Here is a 12701-nt window from a genome sequence, read left to right on the forward strand (position 1 = left end):
TATTAACCAGTATTTATTTATTTATTTTTCTTTATTTTTTTATTCTCTGTACTTTTATACAGTGTTCCAATATTATTTACACTACTACTATTTAAAAGTTTGAGGTCTGTAAAGTTTTATTTTTTATTTTATTGTTTTTGAAAAAGTATCTTATGCTCACCAAGGAAGTATTATTACAATTTAAAATAACTGTTCTCCATTTTAATATTTTAAAATGTTATTAATGCCTGTGACGCAAATCTGAATTTTCAGCAGCCATTACTCCAGCCTTCAGTGTCACATGATCCTTCTGAATTTATATATTAACATGATAATAGAATTTAGAATGTTATATAGCTTATAAATGTTCTACACATTATATTCAATATTTATAATATGTCAACATTATAAAGGTCTTTACTTCATCTATTTGAAGTGTTTGCTGATTAAGTGTTAATTTCTTGGGAAAAGAGTTAACTGTGAATTTCTTTTAAATATATATATATATTAACATTGTTTTTTTGTTTTGTTTTGTTTTGTGCTTGCCATATTTTGCTTTGTTTGCTTCCCCCTAGTGACAACAATGCCAGTCTTTGTTTTTCCTCATATTTTGACATTGTTGACTTAATGTGAGGAATTTTATTACATGTGATGACTCATGGAGTTCTGAAGAAAAAAGGATCACTTCTAGATAAACTTTTGAAGTAATAGTTGTTAAAGCTCAAGTCTGGACATATGTTTCCTTCAGTTTGAGTGTGTTTGATTTGAATCATGTCATTTCCGTAAATGAGATTCAGTTTATCATTCATGCAACTAACAAAGTCAGTTTTTCATCACATTTGGTGGTAGACAAGTGTCAGTTTAATTTCCATCGCGACAGTGCAAAGTAATATAATCACAATATCCACACACAGTTGGTTGAAAAGGGAAATCAGAATCACATTCTATGCACACTGCCACTGGCTTCTTTTAGCTATGAACAGCTGAGGCAAATGATTATTTGTAGCCCTTGTATTGTGCATGGATCAGTTTTAATATGAAAGTCAGATTTCCCAAAAGCCAATTCAGTCAGGAAACCATTTCATGACCCGTCTGCTCCAGACCTTTCAATTCAAGTTAATTTAATTCACTTCGATGCAGAGTAAAAGAAAAAAATAACTGGTTATTTCTGTTTTGTGCTCTTATCATTAATCATTTTGTTCTCTTGCAGCTGCCAGCAAACTTGTTTTGTTTTATGAAGTGTTTTCTTTTGTTGCACGCTATGGCATTATGAAGTCAGATATTTTTGCTTAATGTCTGCTAAAATTTATTTTTGCTTGCTTTGTAAGGCAAGTTTCTACAAAACACAGAGCTAGTTTTGACTCCCATATCACCCCATAGTCACTTTAGTCTCACAAAATGAATTCATTTGAACCATGCAATATTTAAATAGTTTGATTAGATTTTTTGATTTGTTTATTAATTGATATCGGTTCATTTTGCTTATATTTTTCACGTTTTTTTTTTTTTTTTTCAACTAGACATTACATAAGATTGAACACATTATGGATATACTGTCAAAATGATTTTTTTTTTTTTTCGTTATAGAAACTGTAAATTTATTCACGCCCTCTGAGATAAGATGAGACTTTGACTATACAAAAAAAAAAATCCTTGATGTACTGTACTTGCAATCATCCCACAGACTTTGAGAAGTTTAGTTCTTATTGGTGATTGTTGAAATCTTCTCAAAGTTGAATTGAGCAGCTGTTGTTTGTATGAAGTTTTAATATGCTCATCAACATTTACGTGTGCATGGAAGAAAAGGGCTTCTACCCCCGATTTGAACATTCGTATCAGTTGACGCTACCTAAAACTTGAACCCTAAAAGCTGTCCGTTTGCTTATTGTGAAACGCGCCAAAGTGTCACTATTGCCAAAAAGTAGTTGAACTTTTCAAACAGCCATGACTTCATATTTTCCTTCAGTTCTCTTGCTCTAAATCCAAGTCTGATCTTAAACATATTTCTTATTTTGATTTTATATTATATTGTTCTGAAATATATCTGTATATATCTACTAAACTTTCCCATAATGTTATGAAATTATTTTATTTTATGCATTTGATATAGTATATTACAATAATATTTTTATATTGTTATTTATTTGTAATGCGTTAGACTTGTGTACATGCTGTTTTTACTGTTTCGTTTTTAAAAATGTATTGCAAATTATTTCCAGTGATAATTGATAACAGGACACATATGGTGTTTATAAAGCTCAAATTGTAATTTAATCCAGAATATTCATTTTAAAATGTCAAACAATTTTATCTGCAATGATGGGCCTCAGCCAGAGCTAATGGTCTCCGCTGTGAAGAATGCCTTTGCTAATGGAATAAACAATAGCTCTGTTGGCGAATCTGCAGATGTTTTGGGAATAAATGTCTTGGGTTCTCTCTGATAGCAAATATTGCTTATTACAGCCCCACACTTTCATGTAAAAAAAAAAAATAGTAGCTAACAAAAAATGCATGGGACTGCCTGGTGTGATCCTGATTAAAAACCCTTGCTTCTTTCTGTCATATCTTGACCTCAGTATTTTAAACATAAATAATGTTTCAGTGCATCTCTTAACCAAAGTATCTCTGGCCTCTTGAAACATGAAACTTTTTGAAAGGTAACTTGTATTTGATCTTAGTACAGGGAAAACAATTCTTGATGATTCCTTGCATAAGAAGAGGTTTTCTCTCATTTATGTATTTGATATTGTATCGTAGAGCTTGATATATAGTGACAGATCCTTACACGACCAATATATAATCTGTTGTTTTGATTTTCTTCTACTACCATTAGCTGCAGTAGCTTGAATATTTGAATAATGTGGCTAAAAGGATTCACAAACGTTTGAGTGTTAAGTTAGGAGCTGGGTTAGTTGCTGAGAAGTATGTGAAGAAGTATGCTTTGAAAGGAATGTAAAAACATCCCATTTTAGGTTACGTTTCATTTAATTTTGATTGGCTGTGTCAGAGTTAAGAGCTGGTTCTTTGTAGTTCATGTTCTGTGTTATTAGTACTCTGGGAACACAGTCCTATTCCTTGTTCTAATCTTATTTTTGTGGTTTAGCTTTCAGAAGGAAAGAATGCTTAGAATTCCTTCATCAGATGAGCAATTGTGACTAATCACACGACAGGTGCTACATTTGCATCTGAAGATATTCTTATCTAATCGTTTACATAAAGAAATGCCGGGTTTTATTAATAAATAATCAGTGTTGGACAGGGCTAAAGTGTTGAAAGGGAACCATTTGTTTTTGGAAAAAAAGAGCGCGCAAGAGAGAGAGGTGAAAGATGCTCAGAGGTGAAATGGAGTTGAAATCCTCCTGTGTTGTGCACTAATTAAAATGTTAGCAGGATTAAATAACAGTGTGATGCCTCATTAACCCATACTGCATTTTCCAAATCTTTAAAAAAAAAAACATTTTCAGTTTGCAAAATCTTTCCTACACAGAATTCAAATGAATTACACACAAGAGCTGTAAAACTAAATAACAGGGAAATAATTAACATTGGCTCTTTTTCCTTTTGCAGGGAGCCAATAACGGCCAGATCCGGCGAGCCGTAAAGGACACGTTATCCAACCCTCAGTCCCCGCAGCCGTCTCCCTACAGCTCACCCAAATCCCAACATAAAGTAAACCAGAGCTTCCTGCCCCCTGGATGGGAAATGAGACTTGCACCGAATGGACGGCCGTTCTTCATCGACCACAACAGCAGAACCACTACATGGGTAAGACAAACACTTCCAACAAGTGAAGTGCATGGTGAGGGCAATGCCAGAATGCTTTGTAATGACTTCTGAGGGAAAAATGCAAGATTGCCATAAATGAAAAGATTAAAATAAATTAAAAAATTATTTATATATAGTTTAACCTAATAAAAAAAATCATGCTTAGTAGCATGGTAAAGGAAGGCTCTGTTGTAATCCTAGTTTGAAGTGTTATGATATATATTAGTTATAGGTGTACTATGTTTCGAGATGTTGGAGAACGGCAGCGCTTTAGGTCTGCAGTTCCGTTTGCTGACATAACCATGGTTTATATGCAGCTGTGATCACTGCTAATATCTATTTATATCTCATCACTAAGCATTTGTTTACTATGATACAAATACTGTCAGCAGTTTGACTTGGAGCTTGACTGGTCGGCTTTTTCTCACAGCAGTCAGACAGTATCCTCCTGCACTGTCTGCTCTCAGCTGCAGAGTTTTCAGAGAATTTAATTTAATTTTATGTTATTGTGCATGCAATGAATGTAATGAATCATGAATATTCTTATAATATATACAAGAATATATATGGAATGATTTATATATATATATATATATATATATATATATATATATATATATATATATATATATATATATATATATATATATATACATATATACACACACACACACATACAACACTAAAATTGAAATGAAAATGGGAAAAAACAAATCTACACATTAACAATAACTATAATAGTATATCAGTTTGTATTGTCTCCAGTACAAACTTCTAATTTAATGATAATAAATAATGAAAATAAAAATAATCAATAATAATAATAATACATTTAGTGGTAGCCATTTTCTCAAATGTTTGAAGTGTAGATCTGGTATTTTTTAAATCTTGTTAAATGTTTGCCTACGTTGCGTGAAAGGTATTTGGCAGAAAAATGACTTTCATAGATACGCACATGCCAACAAACACAATCTTGCTCACAATTGCACACTTCAGTGCCCCATAGCTGGAGGGATGCCCCGGGTGATGCTGACGTGATACGCTCCGAATCAATGTGCCACCTGGTGTCTGACAGAGGAACTGCAGCTTCTCTCTAGCACCCTAATTTCCCCCAACACAGACTCGCCTTTGTCCATTTCTCTGTTAAATGTATTGCATTCTCTTTGTCTTTGTAACTGGACAGGTTTAAAGTAAATTGAAAATAAATTGTTTTTCTTTTCTTTGCACAATTGCATGTAATAGTACATTGTGGTTTACAAAGTATGTCTATATTAAATCCTGCTTGTGGTTTTGAAATGTCCACAGAGAAGACTAAAAGTTCACTGTGTGTTTTTACTGTATAATCTCCCCATGAGATGTAAAGAAATACAATCATTCTAGTATTACTAACTTATTTTCTAAAGAACTGCATTTTGGCAGCAGACAGCAGATGCAATTTACTGTTAAATGAGGATAAAACCTTCAGGGAAAATCTGAGCATGTGTCAACCTCTTTTCTTTTACAGGAAGATCCTCGCTTAAAGTATCCTGTTCACATGAGAACAAAAGCATCCCTGGACCCTGGCGACCTCGGCCCACTTCCTGTGAGTATAAAGAGAGTAGCGTTAAAGCTCTTTCAACAGCCTTGTGTGACATGTGTCCTTTTGGTGTGACACAGCGATGCAGATTCACGAAGGCAACAGTGATATCATACGAGAATCGCGAAACTAATTCAATCTGCAAAGCCAAAAATAGGATTAGGTCTGACAATTGAATGGGAAAACCATAACTAATGACACAACAGCAGGAATATGGCTGTGGTGTTTTCTGGATTTCTTTGTTGATGTACTATGGCCTCAAGCGGTTTTGTAAAAGAACTATGCTACATTAAATTTGACAGTGTAGTAGGCCATCTGAGAATTAATTTTTTTATATATAAATTATATATATAATTTTTATATATATTTGTGTGTGTGTGTGTGTGTGTGTATATATATATATATATATATATATATATATATATATATATATATATATATATATATATATATATATATATATATATATATATATATTTAAAATTTGCCCAAGAACAATACTGAAATCTATTCCAAATAGAACCGCCAAAATTGACATTGGCAAGTTAATGCAATGCTCGCTGGTTGGCTGATAACCTATAAAGAAATGCAACATAATACAATTTACAATAACAGCAATTTGCAGGATTGTATTCAGATATAATAGGGTTTGCTAAAGATAAGCGGTTGTGGCTTGGGTAGCAAAGTGTATCTGGGTTTTTTTCTTTTTTCTTTTCTTGAACTCTGTGGCAGTACGTGAACTGTTACTCACATTGAGCCAATATAAATGCAAATAGGAGAAGCAAAATGTAGCAAAACGTTTTGTATTGTCACCTCATTTCACTTTAGAGACCGTCTTATCACAAGATCCTCACAAATGTTCTAAATAATCCCATAAATACTCAAAATAATCCTGTTTATACTGTATATAGACAAAATATGTTTTAAAATATTATTTATATTTATGTATAGTGTATATTAGGGGTGTTAACGGTTCACAAAATTCATGGTTCGGTTTGATACGATACACTGATGTCACGGTTCGGTTCGGTACGTTTTAGATACAGCAAAATGTAAAAACATCTAAACTTTTCAGAATGCCGCAAGCGCACCGCGGGTCATGTGACAAGAACTTACCAATCAGCTTCATCCTTTCCTTGTAACAACGTTGAAAGATGATGGAACAGCTGATCATAGTTGTATATGGATTGCAATTTTGAAATAAATTTAGTAGCAGAGCTACTGCAAGCGATTTTTAGAGCTGCAAATCCATTTATCCTTTGCTGAAATTTTCGCAACTCATGGAGAGAGCACGTCATTGTTGCTTAGCAAAGACAGACGCCTAATGAGCGATTCTGCCCGAATGCTTTGGAAAAGAGGAGAAAGCGGCGCGACTAGCGTTTTCCAATCGTTTTTAGGCACGATATGTGAACGGCCCCTAAGGCTCTCGCTCACTCAGTATGCGATGAAGGCTCGTCTAATGCATTTAACAGACCAGAAATAGAAGATCCTCCAATAACCAACAGGTCTGGTATTTGAGTGCACTTTGGATTCCCTGTAAGCTATAATGGTGATGACAGAATGGATGGTAAATAGTAAGGTCTCATATCCGCGGCTATAACGTAAATGTAGTCTACCGATCGCCGTGGTGATGTCTTTTGCCCTGTTTGAGTCAGTTGGAAATGTCGGTCTAAATGCTGAGGGGATAGTTTGTTGCGTGTATGTTTCTCCTTTTTTCATCTTTTCCCAGATACTGACACAATAAGGTGATGTAAATGAGTTGACATGTTTCAAGTATACCCGCTGTTGTTGTTTTTTTTGTTTTTTTTTTTATTCCCGCTGGTGTACCCTATTGTCATGTAGCAGATGCGACATAACGTTGTTTTTTATCCACCACTCTCTTGCCATCACCATTATAGCTTAAAGGGAATCCAAAGTGCACCCAAACACCAGACCTGTTGGTTATTGGAGGAGCTTCTATTACTGGTCTGTTAAACGCATTGGCTATTTTGCAACGAGCCTTCAGCGTGTACTGAGTGAGCGAGCGCCTGCTGAGTAGCCTAACATAAACATATAAGTTGGTGTTTTTTTCTTCTTCGGGGGTGTCAGGGCAGGGGCGTTGCCTGTTACATCGTTTGGGTTATTGGGCTACCTTGTTGAATGCATATCATTATATTTCTCTTTTTTTTTTTTTTTTTTTTCAAATATAATTAATTAGTCCAACAAACCGTTCGGTACATAATGCGTACCGCGTACTGAACCGAAAGCCTCGTACCGAACGGTTCAATACGAATACGCGTATCGTTACACCCCTAGTGTATATAGTAAATATAGTAAATAAATTTTAAAAAATCAAATACAAAAGGAATAATGCATCCCTGGTGACACTTTACCATAAATGATCTCCAGTGAGCACAAGCTTTTTATGTTTGTTTGATAACAGTTTGGTTTTTGACTGTTCTTTTAGCAAGAGTTGATGCAATATGCGTCTCACATGATGAGATTGTGAGGAAACTGTTTTTTTTTCCCACCTAGGAGAGATGTTTGGTAATCACACCATCTCTTCTCAGGTTTTCAGTGGATATGCGTGCCAGCAAACAGGGACTAATCTAATATACATCCATTTTTTTGCTTGTTTTCACGTAATGTTGAAAATGCCATGCACATGCAAATCGACTAAAAGTACATTAATATATGCGAATACATCCATTTCTGTAACTTCACAACGTTGCTTTTTTTATTACACACTCTTATATAAAATGTCTAAGAATATACTTTTTCTCCTTCATCTGACTCCTAGTACATTCCAGTGTTAAGTATAATTGATATACTATTATAGTATTTATTACTATTTTTAATTGCTCTAATTTTTTAATTTTCAGTTTTTACTTACATTTTAGTAATTGTTTGCTTTTGTCATTTTATTCGTTTTTATTTAATATTTCCATTTAGCTTTAATTACTGGGTTTAATTTTTAGCAATTTTAGTACTTTAACTAATTTCAACTAGCTGCCAAAGCAACAACACTAAATGTTTTTTAGTGTATAATCTAATACTTATATTTTATTTTATCTTTATTTCAATTGACCTAGTTAAGAGTAACGACTGGTACATTCACACATATATTTTGTATATGATTTTTCTTATTTTTAATAACTCTGTATAAATGATTCCCAGTGCATTACTGTAGTTTTGTCTCACAAGCTGGTGGTGTGTGTGTGTGTGTGTGTGATTTCTCTTTTGGTGGCATGGGGGAACATGGTGCGCTCTGCGCTCGATGCTGTTTGTGACAGAATCTTCCAGAGGAGGTCGGTCCTCTCTCTGTCTGTGTGTTTACCTGCCTGCCCACCAGCCTGGCCGCCCTCTCCACCTTTATTATCATTGCTGGCATGGATGACTGTCCCTCCTTTTGCCTTTGTTTTACTCCTACTTTCACTTTTACTTCCTGTCTTTGTCAGTTCTTCTTCTTCTGATTTCTTTTTTAGGTAAGGTTTGTTTTTTTTCTTAGTGCTTTCAGCTCTCTATAGAGTTCAATATTGAGAAGTATTAGTAGTAGTATTATTATTATTATTTTCAAAAGTATTTTTGAAATGTATTCATTTTCTTCATAGGAATCTCAGAATATTATGTTTTAAGCTTTGAACCAAACCAACAATTTAAATCAAAACATCTGTTTCAAAGATTTTTTTATTTTTTATTTATTTTTTGATAATCAGGTACAAAAAAACAATGTATTTTATTGTCATTATTTTTTATGGTCTAGTGCTACATTAATTAAAATGGTAAATAGCTAATATTACGTAGTTTCTGCTTCCCTGCCTGATTGCCAGTGGCTGATTTTTTTTTTAGGTTTTTAAATGCATAAACAGCAAGAAAAGTCAAAAGAACATTCTGCATAACACGTGGATTAATGACTGGGTCAAATGCTGGATGAGTGGCAGAATGATTTTCAACAAAATATAGGGTTTTGGGTTGTGACCCAGCAAGAATTACGCAGACTCTAGAATTTACACTAGCATATATCATTACTTTACCATTGCAAAACTCTTGGTAGGTGTGTGTTTTAAAAGACACACATCACTGCGACCCTAAACTGGATTTTTACTTTCAGAACCCGTCTGTTGAGCTCTGTTTCTCCTGTCTGTCACCATCTTTCTCCCTGCACGTATCTCGTATCTGGTTGTGTTGATTATCATTTCTCCATCCGTCATCCTCCACCTCTGCACAGTGTGCATCCTGTGCTTCGTTCAATGCCAGTTTTGGCTGATGCCCGTTCAGCACGTGAGCGCTTGTCTTCAGTGCTGGCTCACAGTCTCTCGGTCGTAAACGGAGGTCTTGTCCCCTCTCCGGATCCCGTGTGTGGGTCGTCAGACAGCTTCCATTGATGTCGTGGGTTATGAATTGTTGGCCTGTTTGGATGTGTATCCCTGGCTGTGATTTTTGTCAGGCCTGACAGTTTCTTGTGATGTTGGTATCAATGTGGGTTTGCAGCTCTCGAGGGTCTCCGCTCTCAAAAGAGGGGGCAGTATGTGAATGCGTGTGTGTGTGTGTTTGTCTGAGTGAGAGTGAATAAATGAGGTCTCTTCTGCATGCTAGTGGAAGCTCTCGCACACTGAACTGAGGAATCGTCATATCTTTCTGTTCCTTCCTGCCATCACATTATCCGTTTCAGATGTTGTGTTGATGTATCAGTGGTGTATCAGGTCTGGTTGTTTTGTCTGATCTTAATGTCTCTCTTTCTCTCTGATTCTTCGCAGCCTGGGTGGGAGGAACGAGTGCACGCAGACGGAAGAACCTTTTACATCGACCATAGTAAGGACACTCATTAATTGACAGAATAAGCAGAAAACAAATTTAAACCTTTATAGTGACTTTTACTCAGGTGAATTCATTACCTCAAGTTGTTCCAAACCTGCATGAATTTATTTCTTCTGTTCAACACAAAAGAAGATATTTTGAAGAATGTTGGTAATCAACAGATGACGATCCCTATTGACTTCCATAGTGTGGTGGGGGCACTATGGAAGTCAATGGGGACCGTCATCTGTTGGTTACCAACATTTTTCAAAATATCTTCTTTTGTTTAATTTTGTTTCATTTTTGGGTGAAATAATCATTTTAAGTTATTGAAAACATTTTAACACATTCAAATTTTTATAGTCTAAAATTACTTTTAATTTTCCTTTCCAAAGTATTCTAAATATTTTATACTTTTGACAACAATTAATTTTAACAGAGAATTAAAATACTATATATATGTATATGTTTACACATCACTTAAAAGAACTGTTTTCTATTTGAATAAATTTTGAAATATATTTAAAAGAAAACAAAAAATTAATAATTTCATTCGGTTTTATATGGTCAGAAATTACTGAGTATAAGGCGCATCAGTCCAAAAATACGTCATGATGAGGAAAAAAACATATATAAGTCTCATTGGACTATAAGTCGCATGTATTTAGAACCAAGAACCAAGAGAAAACATTACCGTCTACAGCCACGAGAGGGCGCTCTATGTCTTCAGTGTAAACTACAGGAGCACTGAGCAGCATGGAGCGCCCTCTCGCGGCTGTAGACGGTAATGTTTTCTATTTTTTCATTTCTCTCTGTTCATGTCAAATTAATTTTGATAAATAAGTCGCACCTGACTATAAGTCGCAGGACCAGCCAAACTATGAAAAAAAGTGTGACTTATATTCCAGACAATACGGTAAAAAAAAATTATGTTATAGCAATAAAACTTTTCTCTCCTTTTTAATTTAATTTTGAATGTCTTTGCATGCCTGTAAACATACTTTAATACTGTGAAGAAAATACTGGACAGATGTTTTTATTCAATTTTGGAGTTTGAAAATGTTTATTTTGCTTTAAGATTAGATGGAATCCAGCATAGTTTTGCGGTGTTCTCTTGGGAACTATAATCCAGCTGCCTTCTGTTTTACACAAACAGTAATTCACGTTTCATTCACAGATATGCTCTCAAGTTCCTATTTGTTGTTTTGTCTCAGTAACTTTATTCTGTGCTGTGTGATCAATATCTATTTAGAAGTTTATGGTAATACAAGTTGTGAGCTCATTTTACTCATGCATCATTAAACTGGGACATGCCCTCAGTGTCCATCACAACACAGGGGTGTTTAAGCACTGCTGAGTTTGCTGCTGTGGTCGATATACACCTGTTTTGTTTGTCAGCTTCACACATTCACAAATGACCTCGAGTGTTTGCCAGGTCCAGTGGTGTGTGCACTGATTTATGTTGAACCACCACATTAAAGGGTTGTTAAATGAAAGATTTTCTTTAAAAAGTTCAGCTAGTTTTCTGTCAATTGAATCTGTTTCAAATTGCAATGAAAACATGAGGCTTATAAAATTCCTCTTTTCTCCTTCAGACACCAAAAAAACGCAGTGGGAAGACCCTCGCCTCCAGAGTCCTGCCATAACTGGACCTGTGAGTGTACTTTTATCCTCTGTCACAATCTTTCTATTATTCTGTCTCTGCTCTCCTATAACACTTGTGGCTTTTTGTTATTAAAAAATGTAAAAAAAATCATAGAGAATACAAGGAGATTTGTCAGGAGTAGGAAAAAAATATAAAATTAACCATTAAAATGACAGATTTTTAATGTCTAATGTCTAATTTTTTAGTTTAGATTGTTTTACTATTCTATTAGTATTATTATTAATAGTAGTAATAATAAATAATTCTAATTTTTCACAATGATCCTCATTACTGCAGTATACATTTTTTATTGTATTACATTAAATATTTTTATAGGATTATTATTATTTATTTTTTATTGATTAAATTAGAGGTATTATAACATAAAAAATACTTGTTTTTACAGTAGATTAAAATAAAAAAGCTATGTCACAATGAAAAATAGAGGCCTTTTTAAAAACATCAAGTTACATATACACACACATATACGTGTGTGTGTGTGTGTGTGTGTGTGTGTTGATGTTCTTTTGAAAACATTTTTAATTATTTCTAAACTCATGTTTGCCTTCTTGATTGTCCATTGGTACAAGTCCCCCTAACTGACCGAATTTTAGTTTTATTGTATTCAGTTTGTAATTTTTTTGTCTTCTCTTAGGCGGTGCCTTATTCCAGAGAATTCAAGCAGAAGTATGACTACTTCAGAAAGAAGTTAAAGAAGCCGGTAAGAAACGAAGCGTTTTCCGAGACATTACAGTGAGCTCTTTCCTGTCACATACTGTATTCCTAGACACTCTCATTTATTCCGTGTGAATCTGTTTTTTTTTTCCTTCATTTTTTTTTTTACAGTTAAATAGTTCTTCACATGACAGAAACGCATTAGTTTACAGTGCTGTCGTCTACAGCCTTCATATTAAGTTGAAATGTAGCTAGTCGTGAGCTTCAGGTTATTATTTTGTGATT

The 12701-nt window shown here is 34.3% G+C and overlaps 1 protein-coding gene across 4 annotated transcripts in view; it reads left to right on the forward strand.

Moving 5' to 3' along the window:
* Nucleotides 1-12701, forward strand: part of LOC113063935 (E3 ubiquitin-protein ligase NEDD4-like) — a 70361-nt gene that overhangs the window by 50485 nt on the left and 7175 nt on the right. For all 4 annotated transcript variants that reach the window (XM_026234398.1, XM_026234399.1, XM_026234400.1 and 1 more), the window contains 5 exons: nt 3547-3744; nt 5249-5326; nt 10057-10111; nt 11692-11750; nt 12397-12462. In XM_026234398.1, coding sequence (XP_026090183.1) covers nt 3547-3744; nt 5249-5326; nt 10057-10111; nt 11692-11750; nt 12397-12462 — 456 coding nt within the window. The remainder of the gene's footprint in view (nt 1-3546; nt 3745-5248; nt 5327-10056; nt 10112-11691; nt 11751-12396; nt 12463-12701) is intronic.

The sequence above is a fragment of the Carassius auratus genome, chromosome 46, assembly GCF_003368295.1.
Source record: "Carassius auratus strain Wakin chromosome 46, ASM336829v1, whole genome shotgun sequence".
Taxonomy (NCBI): domain Eukaryota; kingdom Metazoa; phylum Chordata; class Actinopteri; order Cypriniformes; family Cyprinidae; genus Carassius; species Carassius auratus.